The following is a 27901-nucleotide window of genomic DNA, read 5'->3' on the forward strand; positions in this document are numbered from 1 at the left end:
TTCCCCAAATGGTGGTAGCGGGCCTGTGGCAGCAGGCAGTGGGCTCTAGGAGCAGCCATTCCCAGGCAGAGAGACAGATGGCAGATGGGCAGGAGACAGGGACATGGACAAGACACATTGTACAGAATAGAATTGGATATTTGTTAGTTGAATTATGGAATGGGAAGGAAAGAGGGGAGAAGGGGAAGAGTGGAGGGGGGGATAAAGAACAGGACAGAGCAAGAGAGTGAAGGGGGGGGGACAGAGAAGTGGGGAGAGAGGCAGAAGCGGAGCTGCCTCTCCAAGAGGAAGACAGAAAAGAGATCAAGCTCAGGCCAGAAGCTGAAGATCAGCCTGCCTCAGCAGATGGGGGAGTGGGCACGGCTTGTTTCCCAAAGTGACAAACAATCATAACACCAACTCCACAGTGCTGTCCTCTGAGCTCTACTGTAGCACAAACCAAGTATGGTGGAAGTGATGTGTAATCCCAGCACATGGGAGGCAGAGGGAAGAGCAGCTCACCTCCAGCTACAACCTCAAGGGAAGCCTGAGCTAAATGAGGCTGTCTCAAAAAATAAAAACGCTTACTAGGATTTCCTGATGGACAATACTGGTTAAGAACTATCTATTCCTTTTTATTATTGCATGCACACAATTGTGGCAGCATGTATGTGGTAGGCAGGGAACGGTTTGTGGAGTTGGTTCTCCCTCAACCTCTACAAGGCTTCCAAGCCGAGAATTGAACTCAGATTGCCCCACTTGTGTGACAAGCACCTTTTATGTACAGAGTCATCTCTGGTCCCAAGAATTATTTTCTATAAAACGTCTCATCTAACATGCTTCCAGCTTACCTAACAAGTGACTTTAATTAAAGCACTTTCACTATTCTGAGGCCAAAGTTATAAGGTAGCCGACGTTGTGGTGTGTATACCTCCATTTGAAGCATTGAGTGGTATCTTCGAGGTACAGTAGACATCCAGCTCAGTAGATGTACAATAGTAATTACTTGTATATCAATACAATGTGCAGTAACTCTAGTTATTAAAAAAACTGGACAAACTATTAAAACATCTACAGAGAAATATTCTTGTCCAGTGATAGATTTTTTTTAACTACAGAACTTGGCTTCAGAGCAATGCCTCAAATACTGTTTTTAAAACATCTAATATTCAAATATAAAAACAATAATACAATCACTACATTGGAAGTCAAATATTTTCACCTGTTAAATAAAATATTTAAAGTCCACAAAGACTTTAAGACCATTAACACCTTTCTTCAGTGCATTTAGTCTAAATATGCTTGGGAATTTCTACATTGAAATGTTTTGAAACTGTCAATCTTCAATTACTTAAAAACGTCTTGGTGCTAGGGTAATTCAGTCAGTAAAGTCTACATAAGCATGAGGACTCAAGTCTGAGCCCATAAAACCCACAAGAAAAATCCCAGGTGTGGTGGTCCCCAACCAGGGAGGTAGGAAAATCCCTGCCCCACAAGGTTAACTGACCAGTCAGCCTAACCTAACTGGGAGCCCTGAGGCGTAACCTCCCTACACCCCCAATCCTCCCCTCCACACACACACAACCCACCTTTTGATTCAGTGTATGTTTGGTTCTGCAAGCAACCTCTACTTATAATCTTAATGAAAACTATTCTAAAAAATTATTTCAAATTCTTATCCTCAATCTCAAAGTATTGATTTCCAATAAATTCCAAGTAACAGTTCCCTTTTAACATCCTAGGTTTAAGCTTTATTTAGAAAAACTGCCCACGATTACTGTGTGCGCCTAGAGTTGACCAACACACGCACTAAAAATTACAAGTAACAATGTTAGGTTGGGCCTGGATAACAGCTGATGGAAACCTCATCAATAATGTCCACACACAGAAAGAAACAGCCCGCTGTCTTCTCGCACTCCTACCTCCCTTCCTGTATAGCCATCCCAGGCACAATACTCAAAACGTTTAGAATAGCTCTTGCCTGCCATGAATACCACAGCTTGTCTATGTTACCATTTGCAGGAATACCTAAGTAAATTCACAACTCTCATAAATCAAAATACTTTGCAGTGCTTTGTAAAGGGAAGTAGTTTGCAAAATGGCGTTGATAAGTGATAAAAATCAATATGAGCTAAGAAGTTACTTTTTCCAGTTATATTTAATAAATTCATTTTAAGTGAAAAATTAAATTGCCAGCACCTCTTTTTAAGTAAATATATTTGTGTACAATCCCAGCGTCTGAAATCAAGAATCTTAAAATAAGAGGCCAAAATTAAAGATAAGTCAGACTTTCTTATCCATACCACTGCAGTATTTTAAATCCATCGGACTACAACAAACTCAAAAGAAAAAAAATAGTGTTTTATTAACTACCACACTGTTATAATACACTTTAAACGTACAATAAGGTAGCCTTTCAGTCTGAGGTGGTCTTAAGATAACAAATGAACAGAATCCAACTTCTTGAAATAGGTGAACTGCTGCAGCTATAGGTACATTTAGGAAAATTGTAGCGCTCTTACAAGACCAGCAATGTAATTTTATTTTGTACATTTTTAATTGAAAATATAAACAATAATTAAAAAATAAAAAGAAAATACAGCATAATAAAAAACATACATTTCTCAATTAAATGTATTGGATACATATAAATTTTATGGAAAGAAGCAAAAAAAGGAAAATGGTTGATATTTAAGTGCAGACTATCTAGACAAAAAAAATTAAAAAAATATCATAAAGCTTCTAGTTTCTATGACTAATATCCATATGGTTGGAGTATCGTCACTGTGGAAGTGATTTTGTTATGTTTGCATATGTTATACTTTATTGGTAATTTACACAATGGCTTTTAAGGCCCTGGCAGACATGTTTTTTTGGAAACAAGATTGGATTTAAAAAAGAAAGAAAACAATCACTGCTAAGACGCAATACACCTTATTATTATTGTTTTTGTTCTTTTTTTGGTCCTCCAAACTTCAGGAAAAGGGGTAATTCACTAGAACATTTTCTTACCACCCAAATGCTTCAACCTACACATTTTAAACTTTTTAAAAACATCGGTTATATTGCCCAACTTCATTATTGAAAGAATATTAACAAGACATTATTTTGGCAAATTAAATCTTAAACATGGCTTTTCAACAGGATTTAAAAGGTGACTATCCCTAAAGGTCCATGTTAAAATGTAGTTTTCAAAATCTTACAAGAGTAATGCTTAAAATATTGTACAGTTAACCTAATTAAAATAATTAGCTTCAAAATGACAAATTGATAAGCTAAGTAAAGCCTACACTATGTAACATTTGCTTGGAAACTTGATTTGTCAGTTATGCATAATAAAAATTCCAGTCATCAAGAAAATTACAAAAATTTATCATAACATGATTTCTTTCACCCATCAACTTTTTTTTATCTTACAATAGATAAATACCAACAGTTTCTCATTTTTACACTAAACCACACAGGATTGATGCATTTGGTTAGACTACCATTCGCATTGTTAAATTCAATTTTCTCTTTATATAACTTGGTAAAATTTCATTTCTTCTAGATTCCAAAAGTACCTACAAAACCCATGCAATTTTACCATTTTAATATACTATGGAATATCATACAAAGTAAGGCATTTCAGTGTCATGTATAACCAAGTTACTGTCAATCCAAAAATTTTTGCACATCAATAAAAAGATATCTAAGAACTTAAGAACAATATTCTTCTCACTACTGTATAAAAATAACCACAATGAATAAGTATTTGTGTAATATTTACTCCATTGTCTCATTTCCAGAAACTGTGACAAGCTGCAAAGGTATTTCAGTGTTGGTAAGGATGTCCTGATTGCTGGTGGCAGAAGTGTTGACAGTTCCTATCCCTGAAACAGCCCCCTGTTGAATATTTGCAAGGATAAGTGTTGTTCCTCCTGCAGTAATCAAGGCATCATCCCTCCCAGCTTCCACAGATGCTAGCACTGTACTGCTAGAATGAATAACTTTTTTATTTTGATGTGTTTTAATATGTTTGGCAAGGTGGTCACTTCTCATAAAACGTTTTGAACATTCTGGACAAACAAACTTCTTTTCACCTGTGAAGAAAAATGAAACTGCTTATTTTTAAATTCACTTTTACAATTAACGATGGTCTCTCCTGAAACAGAAGATCTAGAAGAGCTGTATTAGTCTCATCAGCTGCCCCCCGGTAAGACTTCCCCTATGGCGATAACTCTGCCCAAATATTTGGCATCCTTTCCCCTCTGAAACAGGGTTTCTCTGTGTAGCCCTGACTGTCCTGAAACTCACGATGTAGATCAGGCTGTCTTCAACTTGGAGATCTGCCTGCCACTGAGTGCTGGAATAAACACATGCACCAAGACTACCCAACACTATTCAAAGCTCAAGGTACTACCTTATGAATTCATGTTCCCTCTTTAATCCATGCCCTTGGGTGAACAAATAACCCACATGTATTTGATCATATTTTTTCTTCTCCATATACATTATTCGTTTTCACAACCTACTGAGGATAAATTCCACCGGGGAAAATTCTATTGGGGGCCATCTTAGGATCTACATTCCGATCACTCAATGTTATTATATCTACAACTTTCTCTCCTAACTGTAATAGAAAGTCCTGCCACTCATGTTAGTTTCAAAAAGGTTAATCACATTTTTTATCTTTGTAATAACAAGGAACAGAACTAAAAGCAGAGAATCTTATGTGCATATATACTGCCTCATACTCCAATGTTATCTTCTGACATTCAAAGCCAAATTAAGAGTTGTGAAGCAGAGACAACTTATTTGCTTAACCTAATAGAAAAACTGCAAGTAGTCCTAGTGTATCAGACTTCAAAACTCATGTTGTTCATTTGACCACGCTTCCTTCTACACATCACCTTAGAGTATCAGTTCTCAATTCTTTAACACTACACACAGAATGATGAACACTTTGATTATTTAATTTTGGCAGAAAATTACATTACGTTAGACTTCAGTCTGAGTCTGACCTATACCCATCTCATACAATCACCATATATTATGTAAAAAAAGAAAAAATTAACAAATACCTCAATAAAATGCCTTTCCCTCACCTCAGATACTCAAACAGAAAAGATAAAATATCAGAATTTCAAAATGATATTGCTAGCATAACAATAAGAGAAACAGCAGCTAATTTTAAATATGTGACCAGAATAAACAGTAAAATGTGGTTTAAGACATTCAACAGTCAATGAAAGCTAACTCAGTATATACAACATAAAAGCCATTCCTCAAGAAAATCTATACTGGCTTGTTCTTTAGACTTGAAATTAGTATTACTGAGGGCTGATTTTTGATCTAATTAATCAATTTAAAGATCTGATAAGTAAGTCATGCTGAAAAAATGTCTAGCAGCTATAGACTACAATTCATTTTGTCTGTTAAAACCAACTATATAGATTAGGGAGACAGCTCAATGTATTTTGAGTATACACATGGGCTCAATCCCTAACAGAAAGGGAGGGAGGAAGGCAAGGGGAAAAACATAAAGGTATTAGTAACCTGTGTGTGTTCTTCTGTGCCTTTGTAATTCATCACTTCGTGTAAATCTTTTGCCACAGAACATCCAGTTACAAATAAAAGGACGCTCTCCAGAATGCCAACGTAGATGCGCTCTCAAATGTGAGGTTTTCCCATAGACTTTACCACATCCTGGTATATGACAAATGTGTTGTTTCTTCTTCCCAAGGTTGGTACCTCTAAAAAACACACAGAATAATGTACATTTATATCAAAACATTGAAAACCACTTATATCATCATATAGCTTCTTGAGTTTCAAAGAGAAGATATTATCACCAAGAGAACAATCAGAAACCAAAACCATTTTAAATCTATTTAAATAGAAATTTATGTATTTTAAACAACAAATTTAATGTATTAATTTTATTCAATAATTGTCTGAATATAACTATATTCAATAATGATGTAACTAAAAGAACACTTCATACACAAAGAATGCACAATAATCTAAACTATCCCATCAGAATCATTCGCAAATACAGAACCAATTCAATTAACAGTACAGGAAACTAGTTTTATTCAAAGTCATAATGTAAGATAATTTTTGTAATTTCTTATCCAAAGAATACTGTACAGAAATTCATCACATACAATTAGAAGGCAGATAGAGAGCTGAAGCAGTTTTAGATTAACATGATTTAAGTGCTCCAATGGTCACACCTAACATACACTGACTTGAAATCCAGTTTTAAGAAAATCTAGCTAAAGCTATGTTCTTAACTCTCCTGGTATCTCACACAAAAACTACAAATCAAAAAAATTATCTTTACTGTTAAAATTCTCCCCCCATAAACCAATGCTGCCACCCCAAATTATTCACAGAAATATAACAAATTACCATTTTTTCCACGGTTCAGAATTTTACAATAGAATTAAGTATTTGATACAAAGGACAGTTGGGGAGTCGTGCTTAGATGAGTGAACAGAGGCATCTTAGTCTAAGCAAGAAGAAACCTTTTTGAATCCAGAAACGGTATCTCAATAGCATTAAGCATAAACATTTCTTGACAAAAATTAATTAGGATTGTTACTGAATATATTTTTAAAGCATGACTTTTTGGACATAATTATCAAAACACTGTATAAACTTTACAATGTTTCTCTAAGATTTAAAAAAAAAAGGCACCTTTAACCCCTTCCCAACTCCCCTCCTCCCTCAAACTCAATCTAAGTGTAGCCTGTAAACCTCCACAACTACTAAATCCTCCTGTATACAATCTACCTATCGTTTCTCAAATTTCCCCCACATTTATATTTTAATGTACTCACACTCAGTAGCATGTGAAATTGCCATAGGACAAACAGTGCTAAACGGTGCAGTGCTGGCTGTTAGATGCCATAGGTGTTCTGAACAGGGAGACATCAATGTGGGCTCCAGTAGTTAGAGAAGGCTTCGTGGAGGAGGTGGGTAGGATTTAGATAGAAAGGAGGGAAGGCATTCCAGGCAGAGGAATAGCATAAGTAAAGACAAGGAGGAATCATGCTGTTGTCTCAAGGGCAAGGATGTCATAATCTAACACATTCTAGTTTCTGCTCCAGTCCACCCCCAATTTCTAAATCTCTTTAAAGAGCTGAGTTGAGAAAAAAACAGGTTTTTCCTGGCTTATTTTCAATGTCCAAGTCTTGTTTCCATTTAATTTAGCTTTTTAAAATTTCTTTATTCTTAAATAGATCTAAGAGAAAGAAACAGTGTCTTCACTGGTATTAATGTTGCGTTCACCATAGCAATTTCACAGGAAACCCAACTCAGTTCACTCATGACTTCACACTCCTTTGTTAAGGCTGCCACTTTGGTGAACTACTGTGATTTTATAAACTCAACAGTGTGATTTGACAAATTTAGCAAAACTCAGCCTGTGAGTACCAACAAAATACAAGACTAAACAAATGAACAGCAACAAACACAGGTTCTCAGAAGACTGAGAAAAAATGGTAGGGAAAGGTTTTTTTTTTTTCCTGTTGAATTATAAAGCAAATGAAAAAAATAGTCATTAAATATGGGATATGCATCTAAGAAAAAATATCTAGTTGCATCAACTGTATTATAATTTAAGTTAAATGTTTAGCTTGCTGAGGTTCAAATTAGTACTTAAGGAAATTCAACTCAAGGAAAGATCTAGATAGACCAGAGGTATTCATGGCCTATCCTCTGAGGGAAAAGAACTCTTCAAGTGTTTCCATCTTGAACATAATAATGTCCATTATATAGCCCCACGTAACTAGCAATTTTAAATTTCTACTCGTGAGTGTCTAAACTTGCGCCCAATAATTCAATGACAAGACAGCAACACAGAATAAATCTAAATTCTGGACAAAGTTAAGGAAAGATAAATAATCACAGCCGCTTTTGCTTATGGTGGCAGAAACGCAAGCTGAAATGCTGACAACTTTGTAAAATAATTTAATGGATTGATGCTTAAATCACACAAAACCCATGTAACAATAATGCCTTTGGATCACTTTGTATTGTTACAATTATTTCTTCTAATAGTGTCTAAAGACTGGTTCTGCTATATAAAAACTGGCTAATTGAACCATTTTAATTTAAATCTATTACTTTATAATGTGAGTGATTTTCCTGCACGTGTATCTATGCACCACAAGCAGTGCTCACAGAGAACAGAAGGTGCTAGATCCCCTGGGACTCCGGTTACTGATGTTTGTGAGCTGCCCTATCAGTGCTGGGGACCGAAGCTGGGTCCTCTGGAAGAACAGCCAATGCTATTAACTACCGAGACATCTCTCCAGCCCCTGAAATAATTTCTTTTATAGCTTGCTCAAAAAAGTAAACAAAACAGTTTTCTGCAGCTAAATGAAATTAGATTTCTAAAAATGCTATTTTGCCCATTTGTATATGTATTTAGAAAATGGTTAAGAAAAAAAGCCAATACTCTACTCTTTTAAAACAATTAATTTAAGTTGCAGAATGTTCTTAGACTATTTATGTTAATGCTTCTAATAATTAGCTATTTATACAAGCTAAGGATAGAAACCTGTTGAATTCTGTTCAAATCAAGTCTATGAAACTACTACTATCCTAAGAACCTTGATTTGTTTAGAATAAGTTATAAAAAGAATGAAGGAAAAAATTCTATGAAAAAAAAAACATTACCTGCTATCATTTCTGGCATACTTTTAGCATCTAAAAGACTAACTTAATTTTTTGTTAATTGTAAGTGAACTCCGTTACTTATATAGTGCACTGTGCAGACCACTGACAGTTAAGAGTAATGTAGAAAGAACTGAGAAAACATACTTGTACATGTAAAAGTTCACATAAACTAACAGTTCCACAAGACAGACAATTCACAAAATAAATTTTATAAACCTAATTACCAAATATGTTCAACTTCACCAAGCAATAAACAAAACATAAACTAAAATAAATGAGATAATTCTTGCCTATCAAACTTTAAAAGGTTTAAAAGAAAGCAGAAGGAATTGGTCAGCACATGAGAACATAGACATCCGAGACAAGGCTGCTCTAAGTATAGAGGGATATGGCTTTTTAGTAGACAACTCCATTGACCCAGCAATTCTATTTCTGCCAACACACACTAATGAGACAATCAGACAGATGTACAAGGACGTATATGTGAGGATTTTGATGAATCCCAAACAAAGGAGAAAATTAAATTATATATCCACATACAATACTATACATAGATCAAAAGATGACACAGCTCAGACATGGAAATAAGGCCACAAAAACTTACAAAACAAGAGACATAAACAGATGTTTCTGCTTTAAAGTATATGCAGTATTACACAAAAATGTTACAGTGGCTAGATCCTGAGATAGGATTTTGACTTGTGGGGCTTTTATGTGTTGTTCTGAAATATTCTACTTCCTCTGCATTTCTGGAACATGTTTAACTGTCTAAGTAAAGGCTAAGCACTGACCACCATATAGATCTGATGAGTAACTTATTTTGAAAGTGCCTTTTAAATAAAGTACATTTCAGGAAAGTTACTGCCTATCCAGAATTCCACTAACTTATCTAAGGTCATGTTCAGAAGCAGATCCATTGAGCTGGCAATACAATGTAAGGGTTAAAACTCGGGAGTATATAAATGGGTTCGAAACCCAGTTGGTCCAGTTTTGGTTTGTTTTCCTGGAAAACATGGTCTCACATTATAGCTCAGGTTGGCCTTAAACTCTCACTGAGTGCTGGCAATTCTACTTGAATGCATGTGTGCATTTAAGTAATTTTACCTATGTGTGACACGTATGTGTCACTTATAAGAATACAGTAGCTTTCGCATGTTAGCAGCTATGAGTCGCCTCCCCTTTTTGTGGTTTTCAGGACTCACTGAAAGATATCTCTGCCCTAGTCATTATTGTTGCAAATGAATTGATAAAAGTAGAAATCAACTAATAGGACCAACCAGAGAACTGAAAGATAATCAAGTTTATAACCATGTGCATTTATACAGTTATACTGTTCAGCGTATTTTGCATACTTAAAGTAGGTCATAGGCGAAAAGGTATTGAAGCCTCTTACGATGAGTGGAGATTTGCTAGCACAACTTTAGCATTCTGTTTTTGCTTTATATATTTCAAACTGAGCAAACAGATACTGTGATTACTGAATCTAGACAGAAATGTCATTATGAAATATAATCCTGCCTGTCTTGTATTTTCCAATTTAACTGCAACTTGCTTGATATCAACACTGCTATCCAAATTTTCATTTTGCTAAAATCTGACATTTTTCATTCCATCTTGTATAATATTGTACCAATTATTTAAAATGTTTCTTATACTAACATCAGGATGGATTTTGTTGGTTTTTTTATTACCTAAATCTCTTAATAAGTTTACTCTGGCTACATTTAAAGTAATTACCAACCATTTGAACTCATTCTTATAACATTTTTGTCTTAGTATATCTTTAAAAAAAAAAAAAAGAGGTAAATCCTACCATGCTACTTTTGAAAAAAGTAATTCCCCATCATTAAGACCTTTCATTCTCATTTCTGTTGAAAATGGAAGTATTCACACTTATCAACTATTTTTGAACTTATTTTTATATAGCATTCTCTGCATTATATAGCATTTTTCTCTGTATTTAGGTCAAACTCAATACCAGTTTGCAAACAGGCTAATAAACTGAGGTCTATAAAATTCTATCTGTTATAATCTTTTAAAGACTACGCAATTTTAGTTTAAAAGGCATTTAGATATGAGAATCTATATTTAGTTGTCTAACTTCTGTCACTCATACAGTCACACACCCAAAATGATCATGTGATGAATAATTTACCATAATTAAGTGATATGGCATGCAGTATTTTAAACATTAGGATGATATTAGCACTCCTTCAAACAACACATGGTTGATGTGTGCATACCTCCCACCGCCTTCTTTACAGTTGGGACAGGTGCAAGCTACCCTCCGAAGTCTTTTTCCTTCTTGATGCTGTTGGTCCCCTTCTTCATCTACCACTTGTACTCGTAAGTGTGTTAGGTCATTGGTATTTAATGTAGAGTCACCACTGAGCTGCCACTCTTCAGGGTCAGGTTCTTCTTCCTTGATCCTAATATCTAAAGATAGGGGTGGGGGCAGCACACATATACATGAGATACAGCTTACTGGTTTAAAAAGACAAACATTAGTTTCAAACTTTTCTCAGTTAAAGTGAGTATAAGAAAAAACTTCAATTGTTTGTAAGGCATATTCACTTTCCTTTGTAGCTTTATCCCTTCAAAACTGTCAATTTTATTTTTAAGACTTCACAGAAGAGGGAACAGGGCAAGCAGCAAAGTTTACTTTTTTTTAAAGATCCAGTAAGAAATGTAAACTTCAAATATGCTGTTCATTAGTTAACTGAGGTACTACAGGGCCAAACCTAGGGCCTCACAGGCCCCCTCTTTTTTCTTGTAATATTTAATTTTGAGATATGTTATGATTAAGTTTTCCAGGCTAGTCATGAACTTCCTGCTTCAGCATAACAGTTGAAACTTGAGGCCTGCAACAGCAGGTCCAATCAATAAATTTAATGACCAATTTAGCCTGGAACATACATCTTTAATATCTTACAACTTGTAGCCATTCTACTTATAGATACCATATGAATGTAAAGGAATAATACATATTCACAAGGCCAGGGATACATCTCAGTCAGTTTAGTGCCCTGCCTCAGGAGCATGAGGATCTAAGTCCCCAATACCCACATTAAAGTTGGGCACTGCAGTACATATATGTCATGGGGGCGGGGACAGCGCAGCACACCAGGAAACACATACAAGTTGAGTGGACTCCTAGAGCCTACTGGCTTGCTAGCATAGCCAAATCAGCTCCAGGTTCAGAAAGAGTTTCTGTCTCAAAGAGGAGGATAATCGAGACAGACACCCAAGGTCAGGTCAATTGTTGGTCTCCATTCTCTCTCTCTCTCTCTCTCTCTCTCTCTCTCTCTCTCTCTCTCTCTCCTTCTCTTCTTCCTTCCCTCCCTCCCTCCCACACACAGGAGGAGGGGGCCAGCACAGACAGAGAGCATACACCTGCATTCATTTGTATAGTAACATGCAAACTCAAGCTTCAAAGTCAACAGTTACTGAAGTACTTATAATGGCGATGCCAAGTATGAGGTTTCTGGTTTATTATAAACCAGACTGGGAAGCAAAATGAGTATAGAATGATAAAAAGTGAATATAGCAAGAAATCGTGTTATTTTCTTGGCCAAGACAAGGAAGGATCTCTACATTATCAATAATGCATGATTTTCTAGGTGAACCTATGACAACTAGTTTTCTCAACTCAGAAAACTGATTCTAAAAGATAAAATGATGATAAAAGTATCATATACATAGAATCCTTTACGGCAACAAAAACACCCCCAAATTCCTGAAAAGCATATATACAAACCTCAGAATCCTATTTTTGATCTTTATTAATCACTAATACTTTGAACAAAAATAACCTTGAAAATAAAGTATGTAGGGCTTTGGGTGCAGCTTGGTGGTAGTGCCCAAAATTTGGTCCCTAGCATCAGGAAACATAAAAACAAAATGCATATAATTTTACAGTAATGCAAACTTAACTACATAAAAAATATAGGGGAAAAAGAAGAGAAGGAATTCAGGCCTGAGCATTAGGGTGGATATTAGCGTCCACGACATAAGAACATCTGAATCAATGCCAATCAGTGACTGACAGGGCTGAGAACCAGCTCAGTGGCTAACAGACTGTGTTGCTTTTCCAGAGGAACCAGGTTTGGTTCCTGCTCCAACATGGTGGCTCCAACTGCCTAGAATCCCAATGGCACAGGAGCCAACAGCCTCTTTTGGCCTTCAAGAATAGCTGCACTCACATGTACACACAAATGCACACATAGTTTTTAACACTTATTTTTATTTTTAATTATGTGTGTGTACATGTGAATGCAGGTGCCCATGAATGTCAAAGGCATTACAGCCCCACAGAGCTACAGGCAGTTACAAGCACCTGACATGGGTACTGAGAATCTAGCCTGGGTCCTCTGCAAATCAGCACATGCTCTCTTAACCACTGAGCAATCTCCAACCACCAATACATGTGCATAATTAAAAATAAATAGTGAGCAAGAAAGTACTACTAATAACAAGCATAACTGGGTACATATTGTTGCACACATATGTAGTCTCAGATCTCTTCGGAAGCTAAGCAAAGGTTCATGAATCTGAAGTTAACCTAGTCTACATAGCAAGAATATCAAAACAAAACCAAGGGCTGAAGAAATGGCTCAGGGGTTAAGAACACATACAACTCTTGCAGAGGACCTGCGTTCAGCTTATAGCATCCACACCAGGTAGCTTACAACTCCTTATGAATGGAAGCCTTTGGCCTCTGCGGGTACCTGCAGTCACAGCCCCATGCACGTACAAAAACAAAATAACTTTAGTAAAAAAAATATATATTTTTTTTAAAGAAATCAACTTTTTAAATATGTTCAAGAGACATGAAGAAACATAGCAGAAGGTTGGAAGTTAAAAACAACAAGGACTGTTTTATTCTAAGAAACAAGAAAGAGGACTGTGTTTAGCTGCTTATGAGAAATATTCACTTATGTGTTTTTTTTTTGGGGGGGGGTGTCAAAATGCCAGGAAGAGATGATAATCCAGAGAGTACCTAAAGATTTAGCTGACAGAGCAATCAACTCTTCCTGTCAGATGAGGGACAAAAAGAACACATTCCCTCATCCAGGTATTCCAACAATTATGAGTCTATGTGCAGTGTGAGTTTCATCTGGTGGCTAAAAATTTAAAAAGTGGTATTCTATCTGTTGTTTTTCTATTCTTTTTTTGTGGGGGGGGGGGGATTTTTAGAGACAGGGTTTCTCTGTAGCTTTTTTGGTTCCTGTCCTGGAACTAGCTCTTGTAGACCAGGCTGGCCTCGAACTCACAGAGATCCGCCTGCCTCTGCCTCCCGAGTGCTGGGATTAAAGGTGTGCACCACCACCGCCCGGCTTGTTTTTCTATTCTTAATAGAGAATCAGATATTACAGACCTCTCCACATATTAGAGATCATAACCCTACCCTTTCATATTAGGTGCCCGTCTGTCACTTGACAGACACCACATGAGCACTGCGGTTGGTTGTACAATGTTAGCTCTAACAAGCTTAATAAGGCTACTTTACAGATAGCATATACACAAAAATAAAAGGAGAATTTTACTAGATGTTTTAAAAACTGATCATGACATTTAAGTCTCAATTTTCTATGTGTTTACTCAACACCATCTGTGATACTGGGACAGAGGAAAAAGCAGGGGCAAGACATTTTAAGAATATATCTTAAAAATACAGGCTCAGACAGGAGGACTGCTCCAAAATACTGGTTGGAGACCAGTATGAGCTGCACAATGAATTCCAGACCAGTTTAAGTTTCAGTGTGAGAATCTATATTAAAAAATATTTTTAAAAAGAAAGAAATATAATAAACCAAGTGCTGTATCCCAACAACCAGGCGGCAGATGGAGGAGGCCTGCTTCAAGTCTGGGGTTAGTCTGGCCTACATAGAGACTTCTAGGCCAGCTAGGACTACTAGAAGAAGTAAAGAAAGAGACAGAAAGAATATCTACCTATCTGAATATGGACTACTAACACTTAAAGACCATCAAAAATAACAAGCACACAAAAATAAGGGGATAGATAGAGAGATGGCTCACTGGTGAAAAACACTGGACCCAGGGTCAATTCCCAGCACCCCATGACTCACCAATGTCTGTAACTTTAGTTCCAGGAGTTCTGCCACCCTCACACAAACATACATACATACATACATACATACATACGTAAAACACCAATACACATAAAATTTAGGGAGAGAGGGAGGGAAGGGAAGAAGGGAGGGAAGAAAGGAAGGAAGGAAGGAAAAGAATGGAAAACCCGACTGAGGGAATAGATATTTTAGAACAGTGGTTCTCAACCTTCCTAATGCTGAGACCCTTTAATACAGTTCCTTATGTTGTGACCTACAACCATAAATTATTACTTCCATTGCTACTTTATAAACTCTTTGTTACTGCTATGAATTGTAATGTAAGTATCTGATATAGAGGATATCTGATACACAACCCCTAGGAAAGCTCTCTCACCCCGTTGAGAGCCACTGTTTTAGAACATTCCTACTCTAATCTATTGCTCATTCTCTTCCTGAACCTTCAAAATATACTTACAGCCAGAAAAAGAGCTGCTACACAATTTAGTTTTCTTTCTTACTGTGCAGATGTATACAACTTAGCCAAGTCCAAACTGAACACATCTTGTCCAATAAAAAAACAAACCTTCTCCTTGTATCCCCTTGGCATTAGTAACCTAAATACTTAAACTATCAACTTCAGCGAAGTCTGCTAGTGCATGCAAGGCTCTCTCTCATCTTTCTCCAAGTCATCTTGTACTCAACCTAACAAAATCTTGCTAAATAAAAATATAATCACATCTCTTTATTGAAACAATGTAATACACTAATTTTCTTTTCCCTTTCTTCTTTTTGTTTGGAGACAAGAGCTTCTCTGTAGCTTTGAAGCCTATCCTGGAACTCGCTCTTGTAGACCAGGCTGACCTCGAACTCACAGAGCTCAGCCTGCCTCTGCCTCCCAAATGCTGGGATAAAAGGCGTGCGCCACCACCACCCAGCTTGTACTAATTTTCTATTTTTCCCCAGGATTTAATTTCAAAAAATCAGGAAAGAAGAATTCTAGAGGAATAAAAATACTCTATCGGTTCAATGGGATAATATGATTTATGTATTAATTTAAACTCACAGAATGTATACCACCAAAAGAAACCTAAAATACGTGTACTGTTATAATTTCTTAGGGTGGAGTCATCAAATATAACAAATGTGCCACTCAATGGGACACTTCTGATATGGATAATAACTAGATATGGAAAGAGTTCTGCATTGCTGAAAAAGCCAATTCCTTTTTATCTTCTAAAATATAGTTAATGTTCATGACTCATATATTACCTGAAAATTATACCTCAATTTCTCTTACTATGGTTGCATCTTTAGTTTCCAATTCTTCCCTCCACTTAACTGAGTTGAAACCCAAGAAACTTAGGGTATCTTCTAAAAATTAAGTTCATTAGAATATAATTTTATTTGTTCAACAAAGACATAAACAGCTGCAACGTGTTAAGTTACTCTTCTAGGTTCTAAGGCGAAATTGTTACCAAGAGTTAAATACACGTCTTTATACGGTTTACCTTTTAATTAGGAGAGGACAAGAAAGCAGGCAGCACTTGGTGGCAATTAAGTATATGGAAGAAGAAACAGGCTAAGGAGGAATAGAAAGGGGAGAGAAGGGAGTAATTACTATTTTTAACAGAGTGGACAGAGACAGCTTCTGCCAATGTGGTGACACCTGACATAAGGAGATAACTGAGCAGGTGTAGTCAAAGCAGAAAGAAAAACAAGTTGGATGTATGCCTGATGAGTTCAAAGAAAAGAAGGCAGCCTGTATGGTAAGAGTTTAAGAATCAATGTGAAGAACTGTATTAAGATCAAAGAGGTAAAAATTGGGGTAGACAAGGGAAGAGAACCATATATGACATACATTATTATGCAGGCTATTATACAACCTTACATGTTATTCTGATAGAATTACGGAAAGGAATATCTGAATTGGATTTTATTAAAATAAACTCAGGGTTACCCTGGATGCTGTATAAAGTCTGTAGAAGACAAGGATAAACATAGGGACACTAATTATAAACTATTATAAATTACTCAGCCACTTACCAAATATAGTGACATAGACCTTTAATCCCAGCACTTTGGAAGCAGAAACAGGCAGACCTCTGTGAGCTCAGGCCAGCCTGGGCTATATAACAAGTTCTTGGGCAGTCAGAGCTACACAGTGATTCTTTAAAGATGACAGTGTCCACTGGCCTTAATGCACACCTGCACTAGGGAGGCTGTCACATAAGAAACCAAGATCAAAGCTTGCCTGGGCTATAAAATAAGTTTCAAGCCAATCTGATCCACACTATGAGAGGGCAGTGGTGGTTTTCCTAGGGTAGTCAAGGATCTGGGCTCGATCTCCATCGTCAAACAAGCAAAGCAATAGTAGCCAATGAGGGGCTGGAGAGATGGCTCAGAGGTTAAGAGCACTGGCTGCTCTTCCAGAGGACCTGAGTTCAATTCCCAGCAACCACATGGTGGCTCACAACCATCTGTAATGAGATCTGGCGCCCTCCTCTGGCGTGCAGGCATACATGAATGTTGTATACATAATAAATAAAAAAATAAAAAAAAAGAGTAGCCAATGAAGGAAGAAACAAGTCAAAAGAAGTCAGTTTTTTTAGAAATATAATCAACCATGTTAAATAGTAAGTAAGCAGGGTACTAGTGGCACACACCTTTAATCCTAGCACTGGGAGGCAGAGGTAGGTAGATCTCCAAGTTGAGGCCAGCCTGGTCTACAGAGTTCCAGGACAGCCATGGCTGCATAGAAAAACCCTGTCCCAAAAAAAAGCATTACATACATACATACATTACATGCATCCATACATATATAACATACATACATTACATGCATACATACACGCATTACATACACACATTACATACATACATACATACAATCAAGAAAAGGTGTAGTAAGCACTACCTAACTTGACAAGAGCTTTTTCCATGAAACGGTTCAAAACCACTCAGAGCTGACTCAACTCTTTCCAAGAGTTCTGCTGTGAACATAATCACTATAGTTTAGATCTAAAATGTGCCTCAAAGGTCCATGTGACAAAGCATGCTCCCCATGGTGGCACAACTGGGAGATGGAGAAACCTTCAAGTAGCCGAAGGTCTTTATGACCAGCTGAGTATGTTCATCATAAACTCCTGTAATCCCAGCACTTGTGCAATTAAAGCCAAGAGAAATGGGGGTTCAAGGCTAGTCTGGGATCGAAAACAAACACAAAGTCTTTAGGTCACCGTGTGCCCCCTTGTAGGAGACAGTGGAACTGGAAGGATAAAAAGTTTTGCCTGACAGACACTCCTTACAAGGATGTGCTCACACCCAAGAAAACAAAGCCAACTGTTCAAAGGACTGAAACCACCACAACTGTAAAGCAAACAAAAAATCTTTTCAAACTTGATTGTGCTAGGTATGTTGTTACACAGGACTAGAAATTGACTAACACAAAGATTTAGAAAATGTCAGGCTGGAGAAATAGCTCAGTAGTATGAGCACATATTGTTTCTTGCAAGAGGACCGGAGTTCAATTCCCAGCATCCATATCAGGCAGCTCACAACTGTTTGGAGCTCCAGCTTCAAGAAGCCAACACCTCTCTCAGGTCCTTGGACACATACACAGACACACATAACTAAGTAATAAAAAAAAATTGTTTTAAAAAGAAAAGGTCGGGACATTCCCTAGGTTAACCCACAAGTAGATTTAACATGTAAGACTATCTGAAATACTTACGGTATTTTAGCTTATACCAAGTACAATGCCTGTACAACATAATATATCAGTAATATAAATAGCAAAAGTGCTTATTTAAATGACTTAGAATTTGAAGAAAAAGTTAAATTAGAAAACTATGTGACAGAAATAGAAATCTGAGGTTATTTGCATAACATATTTAAGAACTTTACAAAGTACCAGCACTGTTTTTAATTACATCCATCATCTTCCTCAAAAATGTTTACATTTCCCTCTGGACTATGTTTGTCCTATGACTTCTGTTGTGTTTTGTTTTTAAGACAAAACTGTAAAATAAACTAATAAATGGGAGGAGAAAATGTATGTGAAAAGTTCCTTCACATTTAAGAGTTCACTAACATTATGGACATCGGACAGAGCGGGAGAAGAATGGGATGCAGCGGAGGGGCCGAAAACATCTAAGAGTTCACATTTCAAAAGGGGGAAATAAAAAGTTAGATGATGAGACGTATAGAAGACACATACGCACAGCGGCATACAATATGATTACAAAGATAAAACTAATTTTCAACATCAATTAAGTACTAACTCAGGACATAGATTTCTATCAAAAATATTACCAGGAAAACAAAACAAAACAAAACAACCTCTTCCTAAAACCTGGCACTAACTATCAATAGAGCAAACAGAATGTCAATTCTTAACTGCTTTAAGTCTGGAATGCGCATATTTAATATAGTTAACACTGTATAAATATGAATTGTGGTAGTGTTGAGAAAATGAGACCTCCTCCTCCTTTATCAATAGTGTATGGTTTCGATCCAAGTCTTTCATTTTCTGCCTTTAATTTTTTTAAAGCTAATGAAATACTAATGCAAATACTTCTTTGATTTAAAGTTTTATTTACCTCTTTCCTTTAATCATTCTCATCTGCACACAAACCACAAACAGAATTACAGGATATGCCCTACAAAACTGCATACACTGTTTATTTAGGTTTTCCTAAACATTCTTATGGACATATTCCAGAGCTATCAAAAAAATTTTACCTAACTTTTCTTTTAAGGGAACAGTTTTATAGACATGGGTTCTTAGAAACTTAACATCCCTGGGCTAATCAAAACAATACAAGATAGATTCATTTGTTTTTATTTGTTTTTAAGATAGGGTCTCATTCAATAGCCCAGGCTAACCTGAAACTTGCTGTGTAGTCCAGGCTGGCCTTGAACTTGTGGAACCCTCCTGTTTCAGGAATGAGTCACCGCACCTGACTCTAAGGCTTCAAAACTAAATTTTATTTTGGTACTTCCAAATATTACAAAAGATAGAATATATGTTGCATTACCTCAGTTACAAAAGATAGAATATATGTTGCATTACCTCAGTTTTTAAGTAACCATCCCCTAAACTTCACTCCTTAAGATTTGGATCACTCCTCTTCTATGACTGCTTTATCCCAACTAAAAATCCCTTATTAAACAGTTTCTTTTTTTAAACTGTAGTTTTTCAGATTACCATCAAAGCTTTTCTGCCCACTTAAAGAAACTATTCTGGCGCAGTTATTCTTCCTAATAAATTTAGACAATACAACCTATTTAAACACATACAAGCAAGGCATACACTTATAAATTAAGACTTTCTGAATGCCTCACAAAAGATCCCACTTTGTCGCTTTACCACAACTGAGAAAAAGATCATATGACCTGCTATTAATACAGCATAAACAATAAAATACTAGCTTCACTTTTTTAACTTGTTATGTGTTTTAATCTTTTAGACAATGATAGCTAATACATTTTAATACTTACTATGGACCACGGTAAACATTAAATATAATGACACCACATGCCTCCAATTACCCTTGATTTTTTCTATATGACACCATAGAGATGCTGCCTAGTTACCTAAGTCACAGTTAAAATGGACAAAGTTGGTACAAAGAACAAAAAAATAGGTATATTTACATAAATCTATTTAGAGATCTTACTGAGAATTAACTTCTGGGGCTGAGATGGCTTGATGGGTAAAGTGTTTGCCATGCAACCATGAAAAAGCAGAGCTCAAATCCACAGCCTCCATGTAAAGAGACAGGTTTGATGGTATATGCCTGTAATCCCAGTCCTGGGGATCCAAGTGGGGAGTTTTCTGGCCATTGTGTATGGATCGGTGAACTCCAGGTTCATAAAGAAACACTATCTCATGAATGAGCCAGCCCTGAAGTTGTGAGCATGGAAGAGTTGCCCTATACCCATCTGTCATGTGATGGCATGGGTCAGGGAGAGATGACCTCCCCAATGCCCGTCAAGCCTCAGGCAGGTGGGAGAGCTGGCCCCTACACTAGGCCTGGGCAACACAGGTCAGCACCTTGAGAGTAGTAGGTGACCTGACCCTGAGGACATGAAAGCAAGAGAACTGGCCCTGCCCTTTGCTAACTGCAGCAAGGAGTAAATTTGCCAGGACAATGCAGGAGAGCTCACCCTGGTGGTGAGGACAAGAAAGAGCTGGCGGGATGACTAATTAACTATCCTATCCAGGCCCAGAACCAGAATTACGTGTTGGCCCACCCCAGCATTCACATCTTGTGAAGGGACTGGTCCTTCAGACCCAAAGCTGCAGGATTTCCACAACAAAGGGCAACAACAAGATAACCAAGGAGTTCCAGTGATGGCCCAGCCTCAACAGTGTAGCAGAAAACAGAGACAGGAGCCAGACCTGAGCCAGAGGAATGACTCTTTGCAATGAACACTTGCAAGTAAAGATACAGGGATACAAAGAGATTACTGTGTGACTGTGTTACACTGTTACAGCTTCCATGACAAGATTGATTGTTCTTCCTTCTCTCTCTTTTTTTTTCTTTTTTCCCTTAAATTTTATTTTGGACAGGGAGGTTACAAGAGCAAAGGGTAGATAGGAAGGGACCGTGAATAAACAGGATGGAGATGCTTGATGTGAAAGACACAAAGAAAATTAAAAAAAAAAAAAAAAAGGTTTGAACTAAAAAACAAAAAACAAAGAAACACTACCTCAAAAATAAGGAGAAGGTCAGATTTGGTGATCCACATCTTTAATCCCAGCACTTTAAAGGCAGAGATAGGTAGAGCTCTGTGAATTTAAGGTCAGTCTGTTCTAAATAGCCAGGTAGGTCCAGGGCAGTCAGGGTTACATAGTTAGATCCTGTCTTTCAAAAACAAGGGGGGGGGGGCATGCAACTAAGGAAGAGAGTCAACACTGAACTCTGGTCTCTGACCTCCACAAGCACACTATTATGTGTGAGAGAATGTGCAAACACATACATTAGTTCTTTGCATAAGAAACAGTTCGCAGAGTATTATTAGCTTCCCATATGTGTAATATACATTAACTGCAGTTTGATAAAATTAATGACTTTAAAACCTGAGAATTTCAGTATGTACCTACTACTACGTAGTCTTATGGAATCCTTACATACTACCAAGTAGAAATAACTCAAGGACATTATGGCAATTGAAATAAGCAATTAGCAAAACTCAAATTCCATAAACATCAAGTATCTTAAAAGTAGCCAGATCACTAAAACAGAAAGTAGAAAGAAAGTTACAGTCTAGGGAAAAGAACAAAGGGAATTTGCATTGAGTACATAAAGAACTGTGGTTTTGTAATATCACCAAGTTTAAGAGCTATGTTGTACAATATGAACATATTTAAGTGAACAATTAAAAACAAATTAGTAAGTACTGAAGTGAGGGTTCAATGGGTAAAAGTGCTTGCTGCCAAACCTTACAACCTGAGCTCTAGGACCCTCCTAGTGGGAAGAGACCCAGCTCTCAAAAGCTGTTCTGACTCCATTCAAGTACTATGGTGCAATTAAGATGATAAATTTAAATGTTTTCTTTTTAAACTTCAATTAAAGAAAAACCCTAGGAATGGCTCCCACTTACAAAGGACTTGTTTTAGGGATCTCAAAGATAAAAATCAATGCCAAAAAGTTTAGAATAATGAAAAATGTACAGCAGTATTAAAAATTACTGAAGATACATGATTTCCTAAGGGTCTACCCTCTTCCATGAGATAGTTTTCCCCGCTTTTTCTCCAAATTTTAAAAAATAGTTTTTGAAGCTACTCTAAAGTTGTTAAGATGTTCTCCCTAGGCTTAAAAAAAAAAAAAACCGAAAGATAGTCACAATAATAACTGCTATCCAAGGGACTGGACAGATGGCTCAGAGGTTAAGAGCACTGGCTGCTCTTCCAGAGGTCCTGAGTTCAATTCCCAGCAACCACATGGTGGCTCACAACCATCTGTACTGAGGTCTGGCGCCCTCCTCTGGCATGCGGGCATACATCAAGGCATATGTTGTATACATAATAAATAAATAAATCTTAAAAAAAAAGAAACAAAGATTCGTTAAAAAAAAAATAACTGCTATCCAAGAAACCAAGTGATTTATCTGAAACACAATCATAACTCACACTATTCAAATTCTAACAGTACCAAACATTCATATTAAAAACAAATCCAGCCGGGCAGTGCAGTAGTGGCACATGCCACCAACATCACTTGGGAGGCAGAGGCAGGATCCCCCTAAGTTTGAGGCCAGCCTGGTCTATGGAGAAAGTTCCAGGACAGATAGGGCTACACAGAGAAACCAGGGGGGTAGGAGTGGAGGGGAGTTCAATTTTTAGAAACTAATGATCTGAAAGTGATTATGAAAATGATTAGGTAGTCAAACTAAAGATTTAAGATATAAAACTGATCTTGATTCAGAACTGCAAAAGAAATGGAATTCTAATTTACTCTGCTTTTCTTCCCATCCCCCAAACATCCACTTGTCAAATCATTACACCACAGAAACTGCTTTCTTAGTCTAAGGAATTGAGGACTGCACTCTTTAAAAGTCACACCCATTATTGATAACACAAGTAGTTTATATAAAACAGCCATAAATTGGTTTTTTTTAATTTTCACTTCTCAAATTATGATCAATTTTTTGTAGTTTCTATCCAAAAGACATCTATCTTCTTCTAGACCCCCAGCCATGAGTTTCTGCTAGTCACCAAGAATACAAAAATGGAGCAATGGGCATGCAGGTGCACATCTGTACTCCTTGCACAACTGCAAACCCAGCACTCAGAAGGCAAAAGGAAGAGGATTTCAAGTTTGAGAAAGACTGCCTCAAAAAATAGAAAGTTTTATTATTAATCTATATTAACCTATTTTAATTTCGCTGTAAGAACACTCTTCCAAACTTGGTGTAATAAGCTATTAAAATGTCCTTAGAAATAATAGCTTAGTCTGGCATCAATTGGCACATGTCTACTGTAAATCCAGCATTAAACTAGAGGAAGACTGTCAAGACTAAGGCTAGCTTGAGCTGAGATCTTGTCTCAAACCACCAGACAGATCCAGTAGTGTTCTTTAGGCATTACGTATTGTTCTTTTAATTTGAAATACAACGGAAAAGATACATTTTTCAGAAACTAAAGTAACAGATTTTTAGTAAACTGAATTATAAATTTTTAAAATTAAACACTGGAAGAGCATTACTTACTACTTTATGATTTAACTTATCTCAAGTACTTTTAAAATTTAAAACCCTCAGGTCATGAGTTACTTGGGAAACTGAGTAATAACTTAGTTTGAACAGAATGCTCCCCCCCCACCCAAAAATCAATTTGACATTATCTATCTTCTATATGAAAAAGCACAGGATATTAAATTTATGTAATAATCTTCCTTTATTAATAAAGTAACTTACAGCTATTACACGGGACTTAGGTTCTGTTGTTGCTGGGTTTTTCCCTCATTATTTACATATATATATATATGCATATTTTGCCTGCATATATTCTGTACACCCATGGAGGCCAGAAGATGGTGACATAGACAGCTGTGAGCCGCCACATGGGTGAGTGCTGAAAACCCAAACCTGGCCCTGTCCTCAAGAACAAGAGTTCCTCAAAATTATATTCTATCACATCAAGTTGGGACTAGTAAGACTGTACTATATAATAAACAACCCTAAGCCAGGCAATAGTAGCACAGGCCTTAAAAGCCAGCACTCAGGAGGCAGAGGCAGGAGGATCTCTGTGAATTTGAAGACAACCTGGTCTACAAGAGCTAGTTCCAGGACAGACTCCAAAGCTATAGAGAAACCCTGTCTTGAAAAACTAATAAACAACCCTAACATCTTGATGGTTTGACACAGCAAAGAAATCCAGGAGGATTGAGAAATGCTCTAACTCTTAAGAGAAGTTTCTCACTCCACTACTTTTCCAGCCTCTTCTGTAAGATTTTTCTTTATCTGTAATCCTCAAACAACACAAGTTAAAACAACATCGGAGTATGTCCCCTAAATGAAAGGAATCCTCAGCACACAAGTGGACTAGAGTGGTCTAAGCCAGGCTAGATCAAATCCTGGAGTTAAACCATTTTCAGATTTTTGTTCAGGTCTGTGGTTTCTTTGGCTACACAACTGAGAAGCTGACCCGGTTTCATCTACTGAGTGTTCCGAATATGCCAGTGTCTAAACCATACCTCCTCCCCCAATACTGACGTAAGTCTACCAGGTTTCTCTGCTCCCTCTACCAGCTGAGCGTACTTGAGTTTCTTCAAACATAGCCATCCATCAACACCTTTGGTCTCCTTTCCTCCTAACCCAAATGAAAAGCACTAAGCCCTTTAACAAACCACTGAGTCACCTTAACCTTTTCCTAAGTTTTAACAATGGGAGTGAGAGATAGCCACCAGTAACCTTGAGTGGATCCTCTCTAAAGGATTGACATTCTTTTCCAGTGCACCTCACTCCTCAGAGTTTGGGGGTGGGGGAGGGTTGATAATGGCAGCTAAAATACTGTTTGCTTTCCAAGGTCATCCCCCAAAACAATACAAGTCCTTGCTGTTTCTGCAGCTAAGTTTTAGCAAATGTTTCTCCTTTACACATTACCGTCCCCACGGGCAGTTTACTCTGCCTGATTGAGCCAATGCTACAGGTAAGGTTTTCTGTTAAGAACATACATTCCTTCTATCAGTTTTTAATTAAAACAGGTTATTAACTGTATAATCCAACAATTTACTACTGTCAAGTAGGTAAAAAGCAGCAAATTTTAATACTATTTCATTTAAGAGCAATATAAAAATTACTCATTTGAGCCAGGCAATGTGGTTTATGCCTGTAATCCCAGCACGTTCAAAGTAAAACAGGACAAAGACTTCAAGGGACCGTTACCTAGGTTACATGAGACTATCAAAAAAAAATTGAGATTTGTATACTCTTCAATACTAAATCTTCAAATTTTAATTTGTATATTTTCATACCTCAATCAGTCTAGACATATTTCAAGCACTTAAAAGCAGATTGTATAATCCCCAAAAATTACACTATCTTAAAGGTTTTTTACTCATATCCACCATATGACAGCTAATGTTGTACTTCAAGCTTTTCTCACAGATCAATCATGATGGAACAGACACTGGCATTCACAATAACCAAAGCAATTATACACAATTTGGGTATGCTGTGGGAAGGGTGTGCTAAGCAGACTTCTTTATTATTTTGGTTTGGTTTGGGGACAGGGCGTCTTTGTGTAATCCTGGCTGTCCTGAACTCCTGTTGACCAGGCTCAGACCCACCTGCCTCCCAAGCGCTGGGATTAAAACTGTGCTAGACTCATTTTTAAAAAAAAAATCACGACTTGAAACTTTCAAACTATGTTTTCAATGGATTTTATCCCAACGTTTCCTCCTTCTCCCTCAATACACACCCTTGCATTTCTAGGGTAGAAGGTTTGCTCAAGGAGATCAGAGAAAAAGGAGGGAGGGAGAGACGAAGTTCTTGAAAGGGGGGGGAAGGGCAAGAGGAAAGGGGCTCAATAAAAGGTGAGATCATAATCTAGACTAAATAGACTCTGAAACCAACTAAGTAACAGTGATTATGACAAGCAAAATTCTTTACCAACTAACATATTTCTCCTTTAACAAAGTTTGCGAAGATTTGGAAAAGCAACAAGAAAAGTATCAACACTGCCCAAACTCTACTCAAACAAGACTTCAAATTCCTTTCACAACTTCATACCAAGACTCTGAAAATTAGATGGAAATGTCACATTCATTCCTTACAAGTGGGGCAAAGGAAAACAAAGCACTGTGGCGCACGTCTGACACGGCACTTAAGGAGGACGGCTGCAGAACTATATAGAGCAAACCCTGTCTCAAAAAGAAGTAAGGGGACGGGATAATATTAACAAATACGAAAAACAATTTTTACAAAGGTTCTTCTATTTCCTTCATAATTTCCTAACATTTAACACTAAAAATCAATTGTCTACTCACTCACCCAAATATAAAGATCAGTATCAGATTTTCAAGGTTAAAAAGCTGACGCTGTGGTCTCACAGGTGAGGCTGAACTAACTCCCCCTTTCCTCGGAGTAAATGCTTACTCTGTTCCATTTACAGTCGAGCATTCGCAAAAGCATTTGGGATATTTGAAGATCCATGTAATGGCTGAATTACAAGAAATATTTGGAATTAAAAATTTGTCAGGGAAGCAATAAAAAGCATCCTAACAAGAGGACATACATATTTAGAGAAAACTGCACTGTTTCAGATGTGTGTTCACTCCAAACAGCCATTAATTTTTCCTTATAAACTTAAAGTTTAAAGGTTTGTTTATGTACATGAGTGTTTTGCTTGCATGTATGTTTGTGCCTGGTACGTGCACAGGCCAGAAGACAGTGTTCTGGATTCCCTAAGACTAGATCTACAGACAGTTGTGAGCTGTCATGTGAGTGCTAGGAACTGCACTCAGGTCCTCTGAGAAAGCAGTCAGTGTTCTTCACTGCTAAGCCATCTATCTTTCCAGACTTTACAGTCTTCTAACTTACTAAGATACTTAGATGATAATATCTAGTCAATCATGCAATTGCTTTTCTGAGGAAAAAATGATAAAAAACAAAACGCTGTGGTTTGAATAAGATGCCCCTATGATCCTGGGCATTTGAGTACTTGGTTACCAGTTGGTGATCCTGTCTGGAGACTTAAGAGGTGTAGACTTGCAAGAGGAAGTCACTGAGGTTTCAAATTCCCAGTCCTCTGCTTTCTAGTTGAGCTCTCAGCTGTCCCAATACCATGCCGGCCTGCTATCACCACACTGTGATGGACGTTTATCAGTCTGGAACGCTAAGCCTAAATAAAACCTTCCTTCTATAAGTTGCCACAGTCATAGTGATGATGTTTTATCACAGTACTAGAAAATACACCAATCCAAAACAAAATTATCTACCTATTCTAAACTTCCCAATGCCAGATATCAGAGAAAGAGAAATCTTCCTACAACAAAATGCTACCCAGTAAAACACCCTGACAGAGCATAAGAGAAGTTACAGAAAACGTACACACTTACCTACGTTTTACTAATAGTAGTAGTAAACTTAAAATACCCAATCTACCCTCAAAACTTTTCTAACCAAGCCAGGCATGGTGACACATCCCTTTAACCATTGCATCTGGGAAG

At 37.1% G+C, this 27901-nt stretch overlaps 1 protein-coding gene across 2 annotated transcripts in view; it reads right to left on the reverse strand.

The window, feature by feature from the left end:
• Nucleotides 1–2323: 2323 nt before the first annotated feature.
• The window catches only part of Sp3 (Sp3 transcription factor), a 49112-nt gene continuing 23534 nt past the window's right edge, over nt 2324–27901 (reverse strand). For both annotated transcript variants that reach the window (XM_041631542.1, XM_041631543.1), the window contains 3 exons: nt 10893–11085; nt 5518–5714; nt 2324–4061 (listed from right to left, as the gene is read on the reverse strand). In XM_041631542.1, coding sequence (XP_041487476.1) covers nt 3745–4061; nt 5518–5714; nt 10893–11085 — 707 coding nt within the window. In that variant the 3' untranslated portion in view covers nt 2324–3744. The remainder of the gene's footprint in view (nt 4062–5517; nt 5715–10892; nt 11086–27901) is intronic.

The sequence above is a fragment of the Microtus oregoni genome, unplaced genomic scaffold (assembly GCF_018167655.1).
Source record: "Microtus oregoni isolate MIOR12 unplaced genomic scaffold, Mior012 000037F_ref0000500, whole genome shotgun sequence".
Taxonomy (NCBI): Eukaryota; Metazoa; Chordata; class Mammalia; order Rodentia; family Cricetidae; genus Microtus; species Microtus oregoni.